The 20,269-nt window shown below is 41.5% G+C and overlaps 1 protein-coding gene across 2 annotated transcripts in view; it reads left to right on the top strand.

Moving 5' to 3' along the window:
* Positions 1–20,269, top strand: part of XRCC5 (X-ray repair cross complementing 5) — an 86,756-nt gene that overhangs the window by 22,721 nt on the left and 43,766 nt on the right. For both annotated transcript variants that reach the window (XM_088827732.1, XM_088827733.1), the window contains exons 10-13: positions 1,411–1,473; positions 7,892–8,029; positions 9,118–9,208; positions 13,348–13,481. In XM_088827732.1, coding sequence (XP_088683858.1) covers positions 1,411–1,473; positions 7,892–8,029; positions 9,118–9,208; positions 13,348–13,481 — 426 coding nt within the window. The remainder of the gene's footprint in view (positions 1–1,410; positions 1,474–7,891; positions 8,030–9,117; positions 9,209–13,347; positions 13,482–20,269) is intronic.

The following is a 20,269-nucleotide window of genomic DNA, read 5'->3' as shown; positions in this document are numbered from 1 at the left end:
ATAAATATTCAGGACTGATTTCCTTTAGGATGGACTGGTTGGATAACCCTCTTAGGTAGGTGCATGATATGTACTTTATATATTAGGAAATTGAGGTTCAGAGCTGTTAGATAATAGGTCCAAGGTCACCCAGTTAGAAGGTGGTAGAGATGGGTTTTGAACAAGGTTTCTCTGACTCTAAAGCTATGCCATTAATCAGCTGTGATCTGTGCACCGATAGGCTCATTTTTGAATAGTCTAGCTTTTACATACTTGCTTTTGTGTATTGTGTTAACAAATGCATACACAGCGTCTTAAGAAGGTTTTTCCATAGCAACTAAGGTAAAGTGTACATGTGTACCTTCTAACAGACTAGTAATTAGCTTTAAATAAATAAGATCACATAGTTTTCCAGATTCCTTTAAACTGAGGGACACTAATATTTCTGGATTGAATTAGTATTAAACTTTTCGTTATATAAGATGGACTTTTTGGGTTTTTTTTTTTTTTTTTGAATTGTGAATTACTCTTTTAAATTTTCAAGAGACTTTTCATTTTGTCTTCTTCCAAGTTGTCAGTGTTCTTGATATCTAATTATAGGATGGATAAGAATTTAGCCAGAAATTCCCCAAATGTCTGACTGTCCTTTGAGAAGTCATTTAGGTGCCTTAGGAAAAGGTATTATTAACTGTTCTTGAATCAATCAACTATTACAGATTCTAATAAAAGGGCAAATAAATCTATACAAATCTAGCAGACTGAAAATATAAAATTATTCCCATATTTCTTCAAATAATGGTTTTCAGATGGGGAATGGATGTGAAGATGGAGGGTATTTGGATTATATAGGCCTCACCCCCACACCTTTGAGACTCAGTTTTCTTGAACTGCTGTTACTGTGAAAGCGCTCACAATTTCTCAGCATTAGAGGTGGGAGTGCAGAAAAAATATTTGAGAAGCATTACTTCTCTTATAGCACCTTCTTAGAAACTCTGGGCTCAAGATGACATAGATCAAAGAGATGTTGATCTTGGTTGATAGATGCAGGTGGTTATAATGTCAGGAACTCTTAGTATTCATTTTCTAGTCTGTCTTTGACTCTGATGCTGTGTTAGTTAATTAATTTAAAGGACAAATGGTACTCTAGTCTCTTTGCAATTCATCAGTGCTTCGTCACTGCTCTTAGGATGAAGTCCAAACCACTTTGCTTATGAGACTTCATGGTCTGATCTATGCTAAATCTTACTCATCTGACTTTACACTTATTGTGTTTAATTTATTTGTACCTCAAGTAGTAAGTTGTTTCTAGTGCCTGTGAATGTTTTTCAGCAAGAGCGTTTTGAATAGAATTTCTTCATAACATGTGGCATTATGGTTTCGTATGTTCCTTACTTTGGATCTTAACCAGTTCTTCCTCACTTCCTCCTGTAGGTCCACATGAAATATTTTATGGGAAATCAAGTTCTAAAGGTCTTTGCAGCAAAAGATGATGAGGTGAGTTGACAGTAGGTCTTTGAGGCAGGGCCACAGAATTGAATTGTCATTTTAAGTGAGTTGTTTGGGGCTTTTATAGTTTAAAATAACATTAATTCTTGCAACAGCAGTGGGAAAATTCACTGACCTTTAGCTTTGAAAATGGAGAAGTGATAAATGAATTTGTCGTAGCATGAGCACAAGGCCTGAGAACATAGTCCTGCAACTGGAGATCAGGTGAGTATTAAAAACAAGAACGTTTGAACAAATACATTTAATTTGGGGATCTCATGGTCACAGGATCAGGAAGTGTGGCATTAGGTTAATATTTTCATTTTCATAAGCAGAACATTTAGTGCTGGCTTGAACTGAACCAAGCTAGTGGAGGTAATGGAATTCCAGCTGAGCTATTTCACATCCTAAAAGATGATGCTGTTAAAGTACTGCACTCAGTATGCCAGCAAATTTGGAAAACTCAGCAGTGGCCACAGGACTGGAAAAGGTCAGTTTTCATTCCAGTCCCAAAGAAAGGCAATGCCAAGAATGTCACCCTGCATGTTTGACTTATATGCAGAGTACATCATGGAAATGCCAGGCTGGGTGAAGCACAAGCAGAAATCAAGATTACAGGGAGAAATATCAATAATAACATCAGATATGCAGATGACACCACCCTCATGGCGAAAGTGAAAAAGGAACTGAAGAGCCTCTTGATGAAAGTAAAAGAGGCGAGTGAAAAAGCTGGCTTAAAACTCAACATTCAAAAAGCTAAAATCATGGCATCTGGTCCCATCACTTCATGGCAAATAGATGGGGAAACAGTGGAAACAGTGACAGACTATTTTCTTGGGCTCCAAAATCACTGCAGATAGTGACCGCAGCCATGAAATTAAAAGACACTTGCTCCTTGGAAGAAAAGCTATGACCAACCTAGAAAACATATTAAAAAGCAGAGACATTACTTTGCCAACAAAGGTCCGTCTAGTCAAGGCTATGGTTTTTCCAGTGGTCATGTATGGATGTGAGAGTTGGACTATGAAGAAAGCTGATCACTGAAGAATTGATGCTTTTGAACTGTGGTGTTGGAGAAGACTCTTGAGAGTCCCTTGGACTGCAAGGAGATCCAACAGTCCATCCTAAAGGAGATTAATCATGAATATTAATTGGAGGGACTGATGCTGAAGCTGAAGCCCCAATACTTTGACCACCTGATGTGAAGAATTGACTCATTGGAAAAGACCCTGATTCTGGGAAAGACTGAAGGCAGGAGAAGGGGATGACAGAGGATGATATGGTTGGATGGCATCACTGACTTAATGGACATGAGTATGAGCAAGCTCTAGGAGTTGGCGAAGGACAGGAAAGCCTGGCATGCTGCAGTCCATGGGGTCGCAAAGGGTCGGACACAGCTGAGGGACTGAACAACAGCAGCAAAGCATCCTGAAGATGCACTTACTCACTGGACTACTTCCATCATTGAGAAATTTGTCTTATTCCCTTTGCCCCTTTCTTTTCATTCTCTTCCTACATCCCAAGAGATTCTGTTTTCAGGCTGGTTTCTATCTGACTAACACCCATGAATGTTGCATCCTACGTGCACACCTGCCCTCTCCGCAGATGTTTTCTATGCAGTCTTCAAGTCAGAACTCCCTTGGAGATTTTGATGTTAACTGGAAGCTTACCATCCTGTGTCTGTTTCAGACTACTTCAACTACTCCAAGTTCCAGAAGTCCTTTATATTTGGGACTGGTAAACTGGATGCAGAAGGCTTGTTTGTGTGGTGGTGTTAGGGATCTAGTCCTCCTTTTCCCCTCACCTCTGAAAGGTCACTGGCTGCTGATTTAGCAAATGGATATGCCAATATCCATTAGAATAGTAAAATTAAGAGAAGAAAATGCTTGGCTTCCACTCAGTGTTGAATAGATTTGTTAATGCACAGTAGGTGTATGTGACTTCTCAAATTTGAAACTCCTACTTCATGGATTTCTCCAGAATCAAATCCTTTTGGGAATCATGCAGTTCTAGTATATGTTGTCAACATAACTGCATTTTTAACTTCTGCTGAAGTTTTAACTCCAGCTTAATATCCTTTTACCCAAAGAAAATTTTGATCACTTTGTGTGATTGCTGGATATGAGTAAGAAAAGTCACATCACAAAGCCATGTTAGCACATGTCATTGTCTAGACTTGCTAGCTCAGGTTAGGGCAGCCTTGTGGCTTGTATAGTTCACATCCAGCCTTATATGGAACCTATAGATCACAGGGTCACTTTGTGTCACTCAAGAGAAAAAAAAATCTACTAACAGCAGAGGGCTACTCTGTGGTGTCAGTTCTTGATGTTATACTCAAAGAATAATAGTAACTAATTGGAGCTTAATGAGATAAGCTGAGGAAGAAAGAAACTGTCATATGGAAATTTTTGGTAAAAGATAACATGGAGAGGACTTGTGTAGGTAGCAGGGGAGTAGGAGGGATGAGGGATGTGATAGCCTTCTTCAGGTACTTAGCGGGTTATCATATGAAGCAGAAACTAGACTCTGCCTCCTGCTAGAGGGTAAATTGGAATCAACAAGTGGTCGTTTTGTTCACAGTAAAGAATTATTTTATCAACAAGGATTACTGTCTCCATATGGATTGGTTCCTTGTGAGATGGTCCAGTCCCCATTCCTGTAAGTTTCTAAGCAGAGTCTCCATCAATCAGATGTGGGGAAGGCAAGTCCTTCATCATGTGGGTGCCAAACTAGATGAATACTTTTGTTTTCAACTCAAATATTCTAGGAATCTATGCATATATTCCTTTTAAAGAATATTTTCTTTGGTTATTAGCATATTTTTTTTTTACAGACACTCTACACTTAGGCCCTGGTTTTCACTGTGTGGAAGAGAAGGGAAGAGGAGAAAGGGAAGGAAATAGAGCTTTAGCTGAGTTTCCTACAAGTGTAGTGTTGTGTTATAGCAGACACTGGGGACCCTATCCTTCCTTCTTTAAATATCCCAGTTGGTTCTATCAGTTCAGTTCAGTTCAGTCGCTCAGTCGCATCCGACTCTTTGCAACCTCTGATTCACAGCACGCCAGGCCTCCCTGTCCATCACCAACTCCCGGAGTTCACTCAAACTCATGTCCATCGAGTTGGTGATGCCATCCAGGCATCTCGTTCTTCTTATTCTCTGCCGTCCCCTTCTTCTCCCGCCCCCAATCCTTCCCAGCATCAGAGTCTTTTCCAGTGAGTCAACTCGTCGCATGAGGTGGCCAAAGTACTGGATCAAAGGCACCCAAATAAAAACTTGCAGATACATTGGAAGTAATTTCTTCTTTAGTTTCCCACTGTGCTGGTGTGGTCTCTTATAATGGCCTTGTTAGAATATATACATTCTGTATTTGATACACATCTTGTTTCTGCTTGTCAAGAGGGAATTAGTTCAGTGAGAGCAGAGACTCAACTTTTTTTTCTTAGAGTACCTAAGACAGTACCTGGCAACATGGCGGCCCCAGCAAGCAGTAGATGTGGGACTTGAATTCCTCTCCTTGTATCAGCGGCATCTCTGCTGATGGCATCTCTGCCATTCTGTGGTTCGAAAGGCAATGCCAAAGAATGCTCAAACTACTGCACAATTGCACTCGTCTCACACTCTAGTAAAGTAGTGCTCAAAATTCTCCAAGCCAGGCTTCAACAGTACGTGAACTGCAAACTTCCAGATGTTCAAGCTGGTTTTAGAAAAGGCAGAGGAACCAGAGATCAAATTGCTAACATCCACTGGATCATCAAAATAGCAAGAGAGTTCCAGAAAAAGATCTATTTCTGCTTTATTGACTATGCCAAAGCCTTTGACTGTGTGGATCACAATAAACTGGAAAATTCTGAAAGAGATGGAAATAGCAGACCACCTGACCTGCCTCTTGCGAAATCTGTGTACAGGTCTGGAAGCAACAGTTAGAACTGAACGTGGAACAACAGACTGGTTCCAAATAGGAAAAGGAGTACGTCAAGGCTGTATATTGTCACCGTGCTTATTTAACTTATATGCAGAGTACATCATGAGGAACGCTGGGCTGGAAGAAGCACCAGCTGGAATCAAGATTGCTGGGAGAAATATCAATAACCTCAGATATGCAGATGACACCACCCTTATGGCAGAAAGCGAAGATGAACTAAAGAGCCTCTTGATGAAAGTGAAAGAGGAGAGTGAAAAATTTGGCTTAAAGTTCAACATTTAGAAAACTAAGGTCATGGAATCCAGTCTTAATCATAGCAAATAGATGGGGAAACAGTGGAAACAGTGACAGACTATTTTTGGGGGCTCCAAAATCACTGCAGATGGTGGCTGCAGCCGTGAAATTAAAAGACGCTTACTCCTTGGAAGAAAAGTTATGACCAACCTAGACAGCATGTTAAAAAGCAGAGACATTAATTTGCCAACAAAGGTCCATCTAATCAAGGCTATGGTTTTTCCAGTAGTCATGTATGGATGTGAGAGTTGGACTATAAGGAAAGCTGATCGCCGAAGAATTGATGCTTTTGAACTGTGATGTTGGAGAAGAGTCTTGAGAGTCCCTTGGACTGCAGGGAGATCCAACCAGTCCATTCTAAAGGAGATCAGTCCTGAGTGTTCATTGGAAGGACTGTTGTTGAGGCTGAAACGCCAATCCTTTGGCCACCTGATGCGAAGAACTGACTCACTGGAAAAGACCCTGATGCTGGGAAAGATTGAGGGCAGGAGGAGAAGGGGATGACAGAGGATGAGATGGTTGGATGGCATCACTGACTCAATGGACAGAAGTTTGAGTAAAATCCAGGAGTTGGTGATGGACAGGGAGGCCTGGTGTGCTGTAGTCCATGGGGTCGCAAAGAGTCAGACACGACTGAGCGACTGAACTGAAGACAGTACTTAGCCAAGAGTAGGCACTAAGTTAATATTCCTTGAATTGAAAAGGTAATCACTCTATCATGACATCTGTAGAGGATTTTGATGGCAAGGTGTTTATATCATAGGTTTTTTTGTGGAGGAGATGGGAATATACATAGCTAACTTTGATGGAAGTTAACTGTGGCCCCTGAGAAAAATACGAAGTGTTTGAGAGGTTAGGGAGATGGGGGAGGGCTTAGTAAAGCATATCTGAGGTGGAGAGATTGTCAGTTTGCTGATTCTTGAGGATAGGAAACTTGAGAGCCAAAGATTTGGGGAGAGCATTCCAGTGAGGAGAAATTGTACATGGAAAAGGCTACTGGGGCGGGAAAGCATAAGACTTGCCTGTGAATAATGATCTGCTCTACCAAGTCTGAGAAAGAGGTGCCTGTGGAGGTTTTTATGGAAGAGAATGACAGAGTCAGCTCTCAGAACAGGGGACACCATGATGGAACAGGGCTGATAGAATCTGAAAGATGGCATAGAAGTCAAATTTGTAGAGCTTGATGAACACTTGAAGGTGCAGGACAGTAGGGAGGCCTATCAACAACTTTAGGGCTTCTTATTTGGAAGTGATGTTTATAGAAGTAGGGAGTACAGGTGAAGAGGGCAGTGATGCTAAACTTAGTTTCGGTCACAGACAGTTTGAAATACCTGAGGTATAATTGTGCAAGTTACCTACCAACTAGCAGGCTGTGTCTTGCCTGGAGAATCCCAGGGACGGGGGAGCCTGGTGGGCTTCTGCCTATGGGGTCACACAGAGTCGGACACGACTGAAGTGACTTAGCAGCAGCAGGCTGTGTAAGTCTAGATCTTAGGAGTTTTAAAGCTGAATATACAGATTTTTGATTCATCAACTCATGGGACTGGATGGAAGAAACTGTCACCAAAGTAGAGTTCTTTTAGAGTGAGAGGAGAAGAGAAAGGCCAAGAGCAGGATTTCAAGATTGGAAGACGGGAAGAGCTGGGGAAAGAGTGGTCCACAAAGGTAGAATAACCGGAGGAGAGCGTTTCTTCTGAAGCCAAAGGAGGAGCAAGTGTAGAGAAAGAGGGACGGTCAGATGCTACTGAAAGGTCAAACAGATAGATTGGAGACTGAGACTGTCAACTTGGAGATCCCAGGCACTTCAGAGTGGTTTCAGGAAGGAAATGGCTACCTGGTTGGTTTAGATTGAAGGATGATTGTGTTCTAAGTGGTGAAACAAGATTATTTCATGAAATTTAAAGATGAAGGAAAAGAAGGTTACAGATAGTAATTTATGGAGAGGGGGCAAAGAAAAATTTTGTTTAGAGTTAGGTATGAATTCAGAGGAGGAGGAAAGCTGAAGGAAAAAGAGCATGTAACAAAGTTCCCGAAGAGGTACAGTAAATGTGATCAAATGCAGATGTGTACAGTGTAGCCTTCAAGTGGATAGAGGGGTGTTTAATATCCGAAACAGGGAGAAAGTGGGTAGCAATCTTACACGTATTCGGTTGTGCTGTGAAAATCCTCACATGTTGGACACATGTTAACACAGGCCTCTCTCTTACTAGGCGGCGGCAGTTGCCCTCTCCTCCCTGATTCATGCTTTGGATGAATTAGACATGGTGGCCGTGGTTCGATATGCTTACGACAAAAGAGCTAATCCTCAAGTTGGCGTGGCTTTTCCTTTGATCAAGGATGCATATGAGGTAGAACCTGCAAGTCTTTTATTCATATTAATTTTTTCCCTTCAGTTGCTTTGTTCTAAACAGTGTTTTTCAACTGTTCCTGTGCATGGAAGGTGCTGAGGGGATCTGGTTAAAATGCACATTCTGATTCTATAGCTCTGGGGAGGGGGCTTGCCTGAAATTCTGCGTTTCTCACCCACTCCCACCTAATGCTGAGACTGCTGGTCTGGGAATCACACTTTCAGTTGCAGTGAAAGAACATAAATTACGACAGTGTACAAGGAGCTTCCTAATAAAACAGCTGGTAAAGGTTGACTGTGACTTATCGTTTGCCCAATCCAGTCACTTCCTCTCCATTCTCATCCTTCCTGACTTCTCAGAACCTCAAGGGAATACAGGTTACCTCCCTTTTTACAGTAGTCTTTACTATGGATAAAGGTGGAGGGTGTGATTTTCTTGTGATGCTGCTGAATTTATGTTTTTTAGGGCTGTCCTGTTGAAAACACAGGTCTAGATTCCTTGCCATTTCCTGTGTCTCAGAGAACTCACTGTGGCAGAAATGGAAGAGAAGTCAGGTGTCCTGACTTCCACGTCAGCCTGCCAGTCACCTTGACTCTTCTCATTTGTTGTGTTGGTCATGCATTTTGCAGATATTTGATAGTCTTTCTTTGAGCATTTCTTTTATATTTACTATTTCTGTACTGTTTGCAGTTGTGTACAGCTAATCACAGGACTTTCCAGGTGACTCAGTGGTAAAGAACCCACCTGCCAAGCAGGAGCCCCGAATTCAATCCCTGGGTCAGGAAGGTCCCCTGGAGAAGGAAGTGGCTACCCACTCCAGTATTCTTGCCTGGGAAATCCCATGGACAGAGGAGCCTAGCAGGCTATAGTCCATGGGGTTGCAAGGAGTCAAACATGACTGAACTGAGCAACTGAACAGCAGCAGTGGCTAATAACAGATCAGAGCACTTCACTCTCCATGTCCTATACTTTTGCCTTCTGATTTTTGAAGTCCTTCTGTTGAGCCATTCTCATAGCATTTGGGATCAGCTTTAAATTTTTCCATTAATTCAGTTGTCTCTGTTTGTATCTCCGCTGTTTCTCATTAGTGTTTAGTGTACATACAGCTGCCTTTCATGGAAGATTTGCGCCAGTACATGTTTTCATCCTTGAAAAATAATAGGAAATGCACTCCCACAGGTGAGTTTATTTCCATTTTGCTCACTGGTTTGCTCTAAATACAGACTGGGGGAACCACCTGTCGTTAGTCATATTTGGGGGCTAGGATTTCACAGGGTGGGGTTATAGTTGACCCTGGAACACTGAGGTGGTTTGGGGCACTACTCCCCCCAGTTGAAGATCCATGTATAACTTTGAAGGGCCCTCAGTATTCACAGATCTGTATCTGTGGATTCAGCCAATCTCAGATTGTATAGCAATGTGCATATTTACTTGTAATCCACACATAAGTGGATCTGAGCGGTTCAAACCCATGTTATTCAGAGTCAGCTGGAGTTGGATTCCAGTCACAGTGGTATATGGTGATGATGAAAGGTGATTCTTTTCCCAGTAGTAGGGATAGGTTTGCTGCAAACATTCTCCAGCATCCCCCTTCTGACTTAGAGGTTGTGTCTAGGGAGCAGTTTAATGGACGTGGATATACATTCTCTAATTATGAGCAGAGAGTTTGTCCTTCAGTGCAGTGAATTAACACATAGTATCAAACTTGTGACTAGTGTCCTACATAAAATATGATGTAACTTTAGCCATACTTTTCTCTTTGCCCTTTCTTCCTAGTTCACATTTTCAGTCCAAGTCCTGTTGCTCCTTATTGCCAGGAGTTCCTGGGAGCTTAATGAGAAGAGGCCTTTGTTAAGCATCTGGCTGCAGATGTCAGGATGCTGCACACAGTGATTCTCACACACATAGATCCTGTCTTCCACAAATCTCACAGTTTAAGGCAGTTATCATAAGATATAATAGTGGGCTGAAATAGAGAACATACCCAAAAGAGCACAGAATGACAAATAGATGTTTTTGTTGACGACTTTAAATCTGCCTTGGTGTAGAGTGAGGGAGCTGTGAGGTGAGTTCAGAACTGGGTGGTCTTTGTATGTTGGGAGCAGGGTGTGGGAGAAGCGCCAAGAATCAAATCCGTCATGTGGAGTCAGGCGTGGACTTTAATGTGTAGAAGATGCCAGTGTATTATAATACTCAGTCTTTTCCTCTTGATAGTTCCTTACTTTAAATGAGAAGAACATTTAAAAAAGAGAACTTTGTTGCAAGAGAACCTCATAGATATGAATCACTCAGGATCTAAAACATTATTTTTCGATCTGTTGATTTATTTCCTATGAGTTGACACTTTCGTTTGCATTTGCTCCATTGGCAAAACAGATCATTAAAGCTGTTTGACATATTTCCCATGTCGACATTTATGTAAGGGTGTGTGATGCCAGCGTGGTCTGGACTGATACTAGCCTGGAGTAGCAGATGGAAATCACTGAATATTCACCCACACAGGTACCACCTCCTTCTTATTGCTGACTGGACCCTGCAGTCATCAGTTTGAGATGGTGCCTGAACCTGAAACCTCCACTAGAAAGTCAAAAAATGGGACAGAAATGTCTCATGATAAATGTCTGTATGCTCGTTCCTTTTGTAGTAGCTGTCTGAAAGGTGAAGAACAGAAGTATAATAAACTTTGAGGAACTGTGTACTCTCTTCCTCCTTTGGCCTGGTGGCTGTGAATGATCCCAAAATGGCACTTCAGCTTTTTGGCAGCTAACTGCCATATGAATCAGCAGAATGAAAGTTCCTCGTGGTACTTTAGGTAGAAGCATTTTGGGGAGAGTTGCTTTGGGCTGTGCCATTTTTATTGACTTCGTAGATTTTTACTGGGAAGAACTTGTATGCAGGACATTTTTCCAAAGAAGACATACATATGAATGGCCTGCAGACACATGAAAAGATTCTTGACATCACTAATCATCAGGGAAATGCAAGTCAGAACCACATCTGTCACACACACACACACACACACACACTCACACACTCACACACACACACACACACACTCACACACACACACACACACACACAAAGAAGACATACATATGAATGGCCTGCAGACACATGAAAAGATTCTTGACATCACTAATCATCAGGGAAATGCAAGTCAGAACCACATCTGTCACACACACACACACACACACACACACACACAAAGAAGACATACATATGAATGGCCTGCAGACACATGATCATCAGGGAAATGCAAGTCAGAACCACATCTGTCACACATACACACACACACACACACACACACACACACACACACACACACACACACACACACAAAGAAGACATACATATGAATGGCCTGCAGACACATGATCATCAGGGAAATGCAAGTCAGAACCACATCTGTCACACACACACACACACACACACACACACACACACACACACACACACACAAAGAAGACATACATATGAACATATGAATGGCCTGCAGACACATGAAAAGATTCTTGACATCACTAATCATCAGGGAAATGCAAGTCAGAACCACATCTGTCACACACACACACACGTATTACTCAGCGATAAAAAAGAATTATATCTTGCCATTCGCAGCATGGATGAACCTAGAAGGTATTAGGTTGTCTTGGGTTTTTCTGTTACATTTTATGGAACCTGAACAAACTTACTGGCCAACTCAGTATTATTCCAGGTAAAATAAGTCAGAAAAAGAGAAATACGGTATGATTTCACTTAAATGTGGACTTTAAAAAACAAATGAGCAAACAAAACAGAAACAGACTCATAGATACAGAGAACAAACTGGGGGTTGCTAGAGGGAAGTAGAATAAGGGGGTAAGTGTAATAGGTAAGAGTGATCAGAGGTAAAAACTTTTAGTTATAAAATAAGTCACAGGGATAAAACACTTTTCACATTGCGAATATAGTCAGTCAGTTCAGTCGCTCAGTTGTGTCTGACTCTTTGCAACCCCATGGACTGCAGCATGCCAGGTTTCCCTGTTCACCACCAACTCCTGGAGCTTGTTCAAACTCATGTCCATCAAGTCGGTGATGTCATCCAACCATCTCGTCCTCTGTCATCCCCTTCTCCTCCTGCCTTCAGTCTTTCCCAGCATCAGGGTCTTTTCCAGTGAGTCAGTTCTTCGCATCAGGTGGCCAAAGTATTGGAGCTTCAGCTTCAGTCCTTCCAATGAATATTCAGGACTGATTTCCTTTAGGATTGACCAGTTGGGTCTCCTTGCAGTCCAAGGGACTCTCAAGAGTCTTCTCCAACACCACAGTTCAAAACCATCAATTCCTCGGTGCTCAGCTTTCTTTATGGTCCAACCCTCACATCCATACATGACTACTAGAATATAGTTAGTCATACTGTAATAACTTTGCATGGTGACAGATGGTAACTAGATTATGTTGGTGATTTTGTAATGTTTAGAAATACTGAATCACTACATTATACACCTGGAACTAATGAAATGTTGTAGATCAATTCTACTTCAATTAAAAAAAGATATGCATGCTAGTCTTTGTGATTAATGCCATGAGACTTGTGAGAAGAAAGAACTCTATCTGCCTTGAGAGCTTGTAAAAGAATCCACTCCCTCTGATCCAGTGACATCTTCCTGTTAAGTTGGTATACTCCAATACAGGTTATGTTAAATCCTTATAAAGCTGATGTTTCATTACCAAAGGCATGTTTTTAATGTTTTTCTCCTTTGCCAGTTACTAGTTTTTTTAATGTCAACTCAAGGGCTTCCCTGGTGGCTCAGACAGTAGAGTCTTGCTGCAATGTAGGAGACCTGGGTTCGATCCCTGGGTGGGGATGATCCCCTAGAGAAGGAACTGACACTGTAGTATTCTTGCCTAGAGAATTCCACGGACAGAGGTGCCTGGTGGGCTACAGTTCATTGGATCTCAAAGAGTCAGACACAACTGAGTGACTGATACTTCACTTTTTCCAGGAATACCCAGTATTTTGAATTACCATATGGAAGGTGGGTTTTGTGGTGCATTCCTCTGGAGCACTTTTGATAAGATAACCCGTTGTCAGAAGTTCATCAGTTGGTAGAGCTCGAAAGTACCTAAGAGACGAGCTATTCTAAATAGCTCTCTTTGCCAATAAGAAAACTGAGGCTTAGGTTAAATGACTTACGTAACTGGAGCCTGCTTTTGGCAGGGCCAGGACTGTCTGTCCTGCCAGTGTTGCTGTGAACATCTGTGAATGGAAGGCATTTGTTTGGGAGACTGATGGAACTAATCATTGTTTCTTTTTGCTGCTTTGTTTGTCCTTGTCTTAGAGGCACAGTTGAGTGCTGTTGATGCTTTGATCGACTCCATGAGCTTGGTGCAGAAAGATGAAGAGGAGGGCACCATTGAAGACTTATTTCCAACCACCAAAATCCCAAATCCTCAATTCCAGAGACTATTTCAGGTGAGAGAGGAAAGATGAACCAATCATAGACTTTTTTTTAGATGAAAGAGAGCAGAGTGAAAAGTTAGGGCAATTGGCTGGTCCAAGTCAGATCAAGAGCCCAGTTGCTCTGTTTAATGAAAGATTAATACCTTTCTCTTCCTACTGAAAAACTATTAAAAAAATACTCTGAACTTTTAGAAAGAAAGAAGTAAAGTTCGAATGTTCTTAAGTTTTTTTTCTGGGAGAAGGCTAGATTTTTGGTTTTGTGTCTTAAATAGTAGGGCAAAATAAAAAACATATTCTTCTTTTATATATATATATATTTTAACAGAGTTTCCTCCTATGTTTTATGTGAATGAGACTTTTCATTGTTTTTTAATATTCAAATAGTAGGGGAGTTTTTAGGGGTTGTATAGTATATAACCACTATTAGGGAAGAAGTGTTAGAAGTCAGATATAGAGGTTATAGTATGAACTTATTAAACGGTAACTAAAGAAAATTTTAAATTTCTGAATCTTGGTCCAAAGGAATTAGAAGATGGAGATTGGATTAAAGGAAACTGGCAACTTGATAAGGGAGCTGACTTATACAATGAAAGGGGAGGAATGGTTCAATGATGAAGTTCGGTCCCAGTCCTGGAATAACCTTTGACAACAGGACATAGGCATCTCTTAACCCCACAAAGGTCTAAAAAGTCACCAGCAGCTTTTCTAGGCAGACTTTTCCCCGAAGAGGAGTGGAGGGCCTACTCTTATGACAAGTGGGGAAAGGCAGGGACTTGGGAGTGGAGGCTTCATTTTGGGGGCCCATTGTTTGCCCCTTTGACTTATTTCTGAAAGCATCCTTAACTAATTCAAGTCCATGTTAGGACCTGTTATGATTTTATGGGCTCTTCTACTCAAAAGAAGCTGCCTGGTTTTTTGATACTAGGCGGTTTCCTTTAAATATCCTTTAAAAAAGTCTTTTATTGTAAAATAAATACTATGAAGCTTAACAGGTCAAGATCTGAGTCAGTAAGTACTTTTGTATTCTAAGTATAATCAAGTATAAATTACTTGTATAAATTCCTTTGCTGTCTTTGACAAGTGGACTTCAAGACCTGCTGTTTTTGACAAATGGCCATTGCCACTTGACAGAGAAGGGAGGAATAGATTAGTTGGTATGGAAAGCTTGCAAAAACAGGTCACTGTGGTGAAAAATAGAAACTTCTAATACTTGGTAGATTTAGCAAGGGTGGGTACTGTTACCTTCAACAAATACTTGTTGGATTAATTGAACAGATGCAAGCCATAAATGCAGGCATTGTTATCTTTTAAAGCTTTAAGAACTGGCAACTTTGATTTTTACAACCTGCCAACTTTGTTTTCTTTTTGGGGGTGAGTTTTTAATATGGCTTATCTGTATAAAGAAGTATCATTACTGGGGTATTTATAAATTTAATTCACTTTTTCTAAAACAAATATTGGATACTCATAGTGTATCATGTGCTGGAGATACTGGAAGCTCACTCCCTGAAAGAACTCCTCCAGAGGTGTGAGAGAATAGAAAGGAGAGAGGAACAGAGGGTAGCGTAGTAAAATTCGTAGGCTCAACAGTGGTGGGGTACAAAGTGCTGTGGGAATAAGAGGAGAGAAATTCTTGCAAGTGAGTGACTTAGGAAGATTGCATGGAGGAATAAAGCTGATGTGTGATGTGACGAGAGCATGCCAGGCCAAAGAAGTAGCACATGTAAAAACAAGAGAACACAAGAAGTGTGATGTATTTAGGGATCCACAAAGAGTTCCATTTGGCTGGGAAATAGGCTTTATGGGAAAACGATGGGAAAGGTGGCAGGTAGCAGGCAGGTCATGAAGAACCAGTAGTTTGGGTTTCTATCCCATAGCAGGGGTAATCGGTAAAGGCTGTTGTCAGTGGGCAAGTGACGTGAATTTTAGAAAGTAGGTCTGATGGTGGCACGGGAGATGGACTAGAGACCAGTTCAGAAACCTGCAGTGGCCCCTAGGGAGACTTGAGTTACAGCAGTGACAGAGAGTAGAGTAGAGAAAATTTCAAAGCTCGAGTGGATAGATTTTAAGGGATTGGGTGGTGGCTGATGAGAAATAGGAACTGAAGAAAACAGAGTCCTAACTTGGACCCCTGGAGGGGTGATGTCACCATGAATTAGGATAAGGAGTATAGAACGAACAGATAGAAGAGGTAGTTCATGTATTCTTGCAGGTGTTCAATTTGAGTTATCTGTCGGCTATCCCAGTACAGACACTCAGGGGAAAGTTGGAAATAGGGGTGCAACGCCCAGGAGAGCCTTCAGGACTAAATGTCTATACATTTGAGAGCCCTCCTCATTTAGATAGAAACAGAAGTGAATGAGGTCACCTGGGAGAGTGTTGAGTGACAAGGCGAGAGAACGAAGTCCTGAACACCAGTGTGACTGGACAATTAGGGAGAGACAGAAAGGCTGCTAATCGGTGTTCTTACTTCCCCCCTCCTGCCGCCCCCAACAAGCTCAGAGAGGGAGAAGGAACTGGGAGGGTGTTGGAGTCAGACATTGAGCAGTGGTGAAGAGAGCCGAGCCTGGCAAAGGGCCTTTGGGGTTTGTAGTGATGTCTCTGATGACTTCGAGGACCCAGTGGCAGTAGAGTGATGGGACAGGAGCCAGGTCCCAGTGCCTGGAGGAGAAAGCTGTACTGATGAAGGGGAAGAGAGACAGAGGAACCAGGAAGCTACAGGAGGAGGTAGGACCCAGAAAGACTTTTCTTTTTTTTTTTCCTTTTAAAATGTCATAACTAAGCGTGAATGAGCTGGGAGTAGAGGGCAGAAGGGAGGAGAGGTTAGTAATCAACTCATTGGCAGGAGGAGTTAATTTAATTCTGACTTTAGAAAAAAATGCTGAAAAATATCCTTTGTCAAGTGTCCAGTTAATACTGCCTTTTAAATAATTAATACTTGGAGGCAAGAATATAAAATGGAGAAAAGACAGTCTCTTTAACAAGTGTTGCTGGGAAAACTGGTCAGCCACTTGTAAAAGAATGAAACTAGAACACTTCCTAACACCATACACCAAAATAAACTCAAAATGGATTAGAGAGCTAAATGTAAGACCAGATTCTATAGAACTCCTAGAGGAGAACGTAGGCAAAACACTCTCTGACATAAATCACAGCAGGATCCTCCAAGACCCACCTCCCAGAATATTGGAAATAAAAGCAAAAATAAACAAATGGGACCTAATTAAAATCAAAAGCTTCTGCACAGCAAAGGAAACTATAAGCAAGCTGAAAAGACAGCCTTCAGAATGGGAGAAGATAATAGCACATGAAGCAACTGATAAAGGATTAATCTCCAAAATATACAAGCAGCTCCTGCAGCTCAATTCCAGAAAAATAAATGACCCAATCAAAAAATGGGCCAAAGAACTAAACAGACATTTCTCCAAAGAAGACATAAAGATGGCTAACAAACACATGAAAAAATGCTCAACATCCCTCATCATCAGAGAAATGCAAATCAAAACCACAATGAGATACCATTTCACACCAGTCAGAATGGCTGCTATCCAAAAGTCTACATGCAATAAATGCTGGAGAGGATGTGGAGAAAAGGGAACCCTCTTACACTGTTGGTGGGAATGCAAACTAGTACAGCCACTATGGAGAAAATAGAGCTGCCATATGATCCAGCAATCGCACTCCTGGGCATACACACCGAGGAAACCAGAATTGAAAGAGACACATGTACTCCAATGTTCATTGCAGCACTGTTTATAATAGCCAGGACATGGAAGCAACCTAGATGTCCATCTGCAGATGAATGGATAAGAAAGCTTTGGTACATATACACAATGGAGTATTTTTCAGCCATCAAAAAGAATGCATTTGAATCAGTTCTAATGAGGTGGATGAAATTGGAGCCTATTATACAGAGTGAAGTAAGCCAGAAAGAAAAACATTAATACAGTATACTAACGCATATATATGGAATTTAGAAAGATGGTAACCTTAACCCTGTATACGAGACTGCAAAAGAGACATAGGTATATAGAACAGTCTTTGGGACTCTGTGGGAGAGGATGAAGGTGGGATGATTTGGGAGAATGGCATTGTAGCATGTATATTATCATATGTGAAATGAATCACCAGTCCAGGTTGGACACATGATACAGGCTGCTTGGGGCTGGTGCACGGGGATGACCTGGAGGGAGGATATGGGGAAGAGGGAGGTGGGAGGGGGGTTCAAGAAAGGGAACACATGTACACCCAGGGCAGATTCGTGTCAGTGTATGGCAAAACCAACCAATATATTAATTGGAGGTAATTTGCCTCCAATAAAATAAATAAATAAATAAATGATACTTGGTTGCTAAAATCAACCTGTTAGTAACTTACGACCTAGCCATGTGGCCTGAAGTGTTGTTTTTTTTATTCCTCTAGCCTTTTTCAAATTGTAAAAATCACATAAAGGAAAATAGTTGCTTAAAGGAGAAATTAAGTAGACTGAGGCCTGAGATCTCAGTGTCTTGGCTACTGAAAAGTGTCACTTTCTCATAACCTGTTGTTTTTTTTTTTTTAATGAGATTTTTTTGATTGAATTTTTACCACACTGAGCCTTATTTAAAATGTGACCTTTGAGAAAACATGAGAATTTGATGGTTTTGAACATCTCTTGTGGGTTCCTTATTACTGACTTAAGGATAATGATACTATTTGAAAGAATTGCCTAGAATTCACAGTTCTTTCCCCAAAAATGTCACTTGACTATCACAGATAGAATCTCCCAGAGTATTTGAGAGGTAGTGTGCTGTGTTGGGTGTTGGATTTCTGCTTGCTTCTTTAGGGCTTTCTAAATTGTTGTTAAGTATTTTAATGACTGACCTGAGGGAGAGCGTAGTGAATTATAAATTATTCATGAGAAGATCAGGGTAGATTCAGAGTTTGAGATCTTTTTTGGTGTCCCCTTTTGCTGTGTATTAAACAGGCCCAATGATGCGCCAGGGAAAGTAATTAGGAAAAAGGAAATCAGGATTCTGAAACAATGAATTTACCAGGAGAAGGAAGGCTTGGGGTTGGTCAATTGAAATCAGGGAGCAGTACATGAAATTTCTAGAGGAAATTGGTATTTAATTCCTACCTCGGGGTTTTCTTAATTTGTAGAACATTGACTCTGATGATATTTACTGCTTAAGCCCAAGTATCTTTTTTTTTTAGAACTAAGAAGTCTAGCTTCCATTTTCGACAGGGTAGGATAACATACTTATATACTTTGTGGTATGAAACAGTAATTTTAAAATTGTAGGAGCTATTCAGTTCCCTGGTTTTTTCCTTCACAGTTACTAACATATAAATTGTTTAAAAAAGTGGGAATAGAAGTTTTGTTCTCCAGCCTAATTTTGTAATAATCCTCTAGTAAGGGGAATAAAACATCAGTATATTCATAAGTTTCCCTTTTTCTCTTTTTTTTCTAAATGGTTACTTCATTCTTTGATGACATTCCTGCGTTCCTTTTAGAGTATTTACTTTTCTGGGCAGATAACAGTACTTTGCCAAGACCTGGCTTCCTAGTCTGAGAGCAGTTATCAGTGATTGAATAGAAATGGCCTGCTCTCCGGGTTTCCACTTGTGTGAGCAGTGGAAGACCTGTCCTGGCCTTGATCTTGGCCCCACTCCTGGTGCAGCTTCCTGAAACCTCTGTCAACATCTTGAGTTCTGAAGAAGAGCACCGTATTCACTCAGCCAGTACCTGTTAGGTGCTTATCATGTTGGGGCACCATTTTCAGCGCTTGGGATTCAGCAGTAAACAAGACAAGCAGTATTTCTACTTTCAGGGGGAAAGTGGAGGTAAAAAGTAAACTAAAAGGTTGATAAGGTAATTTTAGATAATGATAAATACTAAAGAAAATATAAGATCAGGTTCACGATTGGGAATGACTAGGTGGTAAAATGAGGGTAAAGGTCTCCTTCATATAGTGTCAGGGGAAGCCTCTCAGAAGAGGTGATGAGTGAGCAAAGAACAATGATTTTAAAAGGGCCGGCTCCATTGAGATCTAAGGGAAGGCAGAAGAGGCCGAGGGAGCCTTATGATGGGACCTAATATCTGGAGAGAGCTGGTCTTTGAGTGGAGAAGGAGGAGCCCAGACTGGTTGGGTTGTGGTGAGTAAGCAGGAGAGAGGCAGTCAGCGACTCTGTCGTGGTTGACTCCAGACAGGAGAGCCATGGGAGTGGACATGGGGAGACCGGCTAGAAAGGTGTTGTGGTGGCCCATGTGAGAGGTGAAGGTGCCGGACGAGAGCGCTGTGGTGGAGATGGATGCAAGTGAGTGGATGACTAGGGGAGGTTTGAGAGAGACCTCTGGTGTCACCTCTTGCACAGTATTCTTCCTGGGACTCACTGAGCACCTAGCCTTTAGCACCTGATTCATCCAGCTTATGTTGTTTTCTAAGATGGCGCAAGGAAGAAAGCACAGCATGCTGAAGGGAGGTAAAAGGATGATAGCCAAAAGGTTATACTCCCAAATTGTCAGAGGCTGAGGAAGCCCCATATATCCTCCATGAAGCCAGAGCAGCGGACTCTTTTTGTGGGATGAAGCTCTTTTCCAGGAGGGCTTCAGCTGATGGTGCTGCTAGGCTGGGATCTGTTTTACAGTTGTTTTTAGACATTACCAGCGTGCTACTAACCAGGGCGGTTCTGGGTCCACCCGCTTTGCTGTCTTTTACTAATGGTAGGAATCTTGTAGCCCTCCCAAGCTAAAGCTGGAGGATCACTGGTCAGCTGTGTGTGGTGTCCACGTCTGCATTTCACAGTCCTTACTCCTA

The sequence above is a fragment of the Moschus berezovskii genome, chromosome 2 (assembly GCF_049115385.1).
Source record: "Moschus berezovskii isolate FMDL1 chromosome 2, NW_MosBer_1.0, whole genome shotgun sequence".
NCBI lineage: Eukaryota > Metazoa > Chordata > Mammalia > Artiodactyla > Moschidae > Moschus > Moschus berezovskii.
This window is presented reverse-complemented; position numbering and strand designations above follow the sequence as displayed.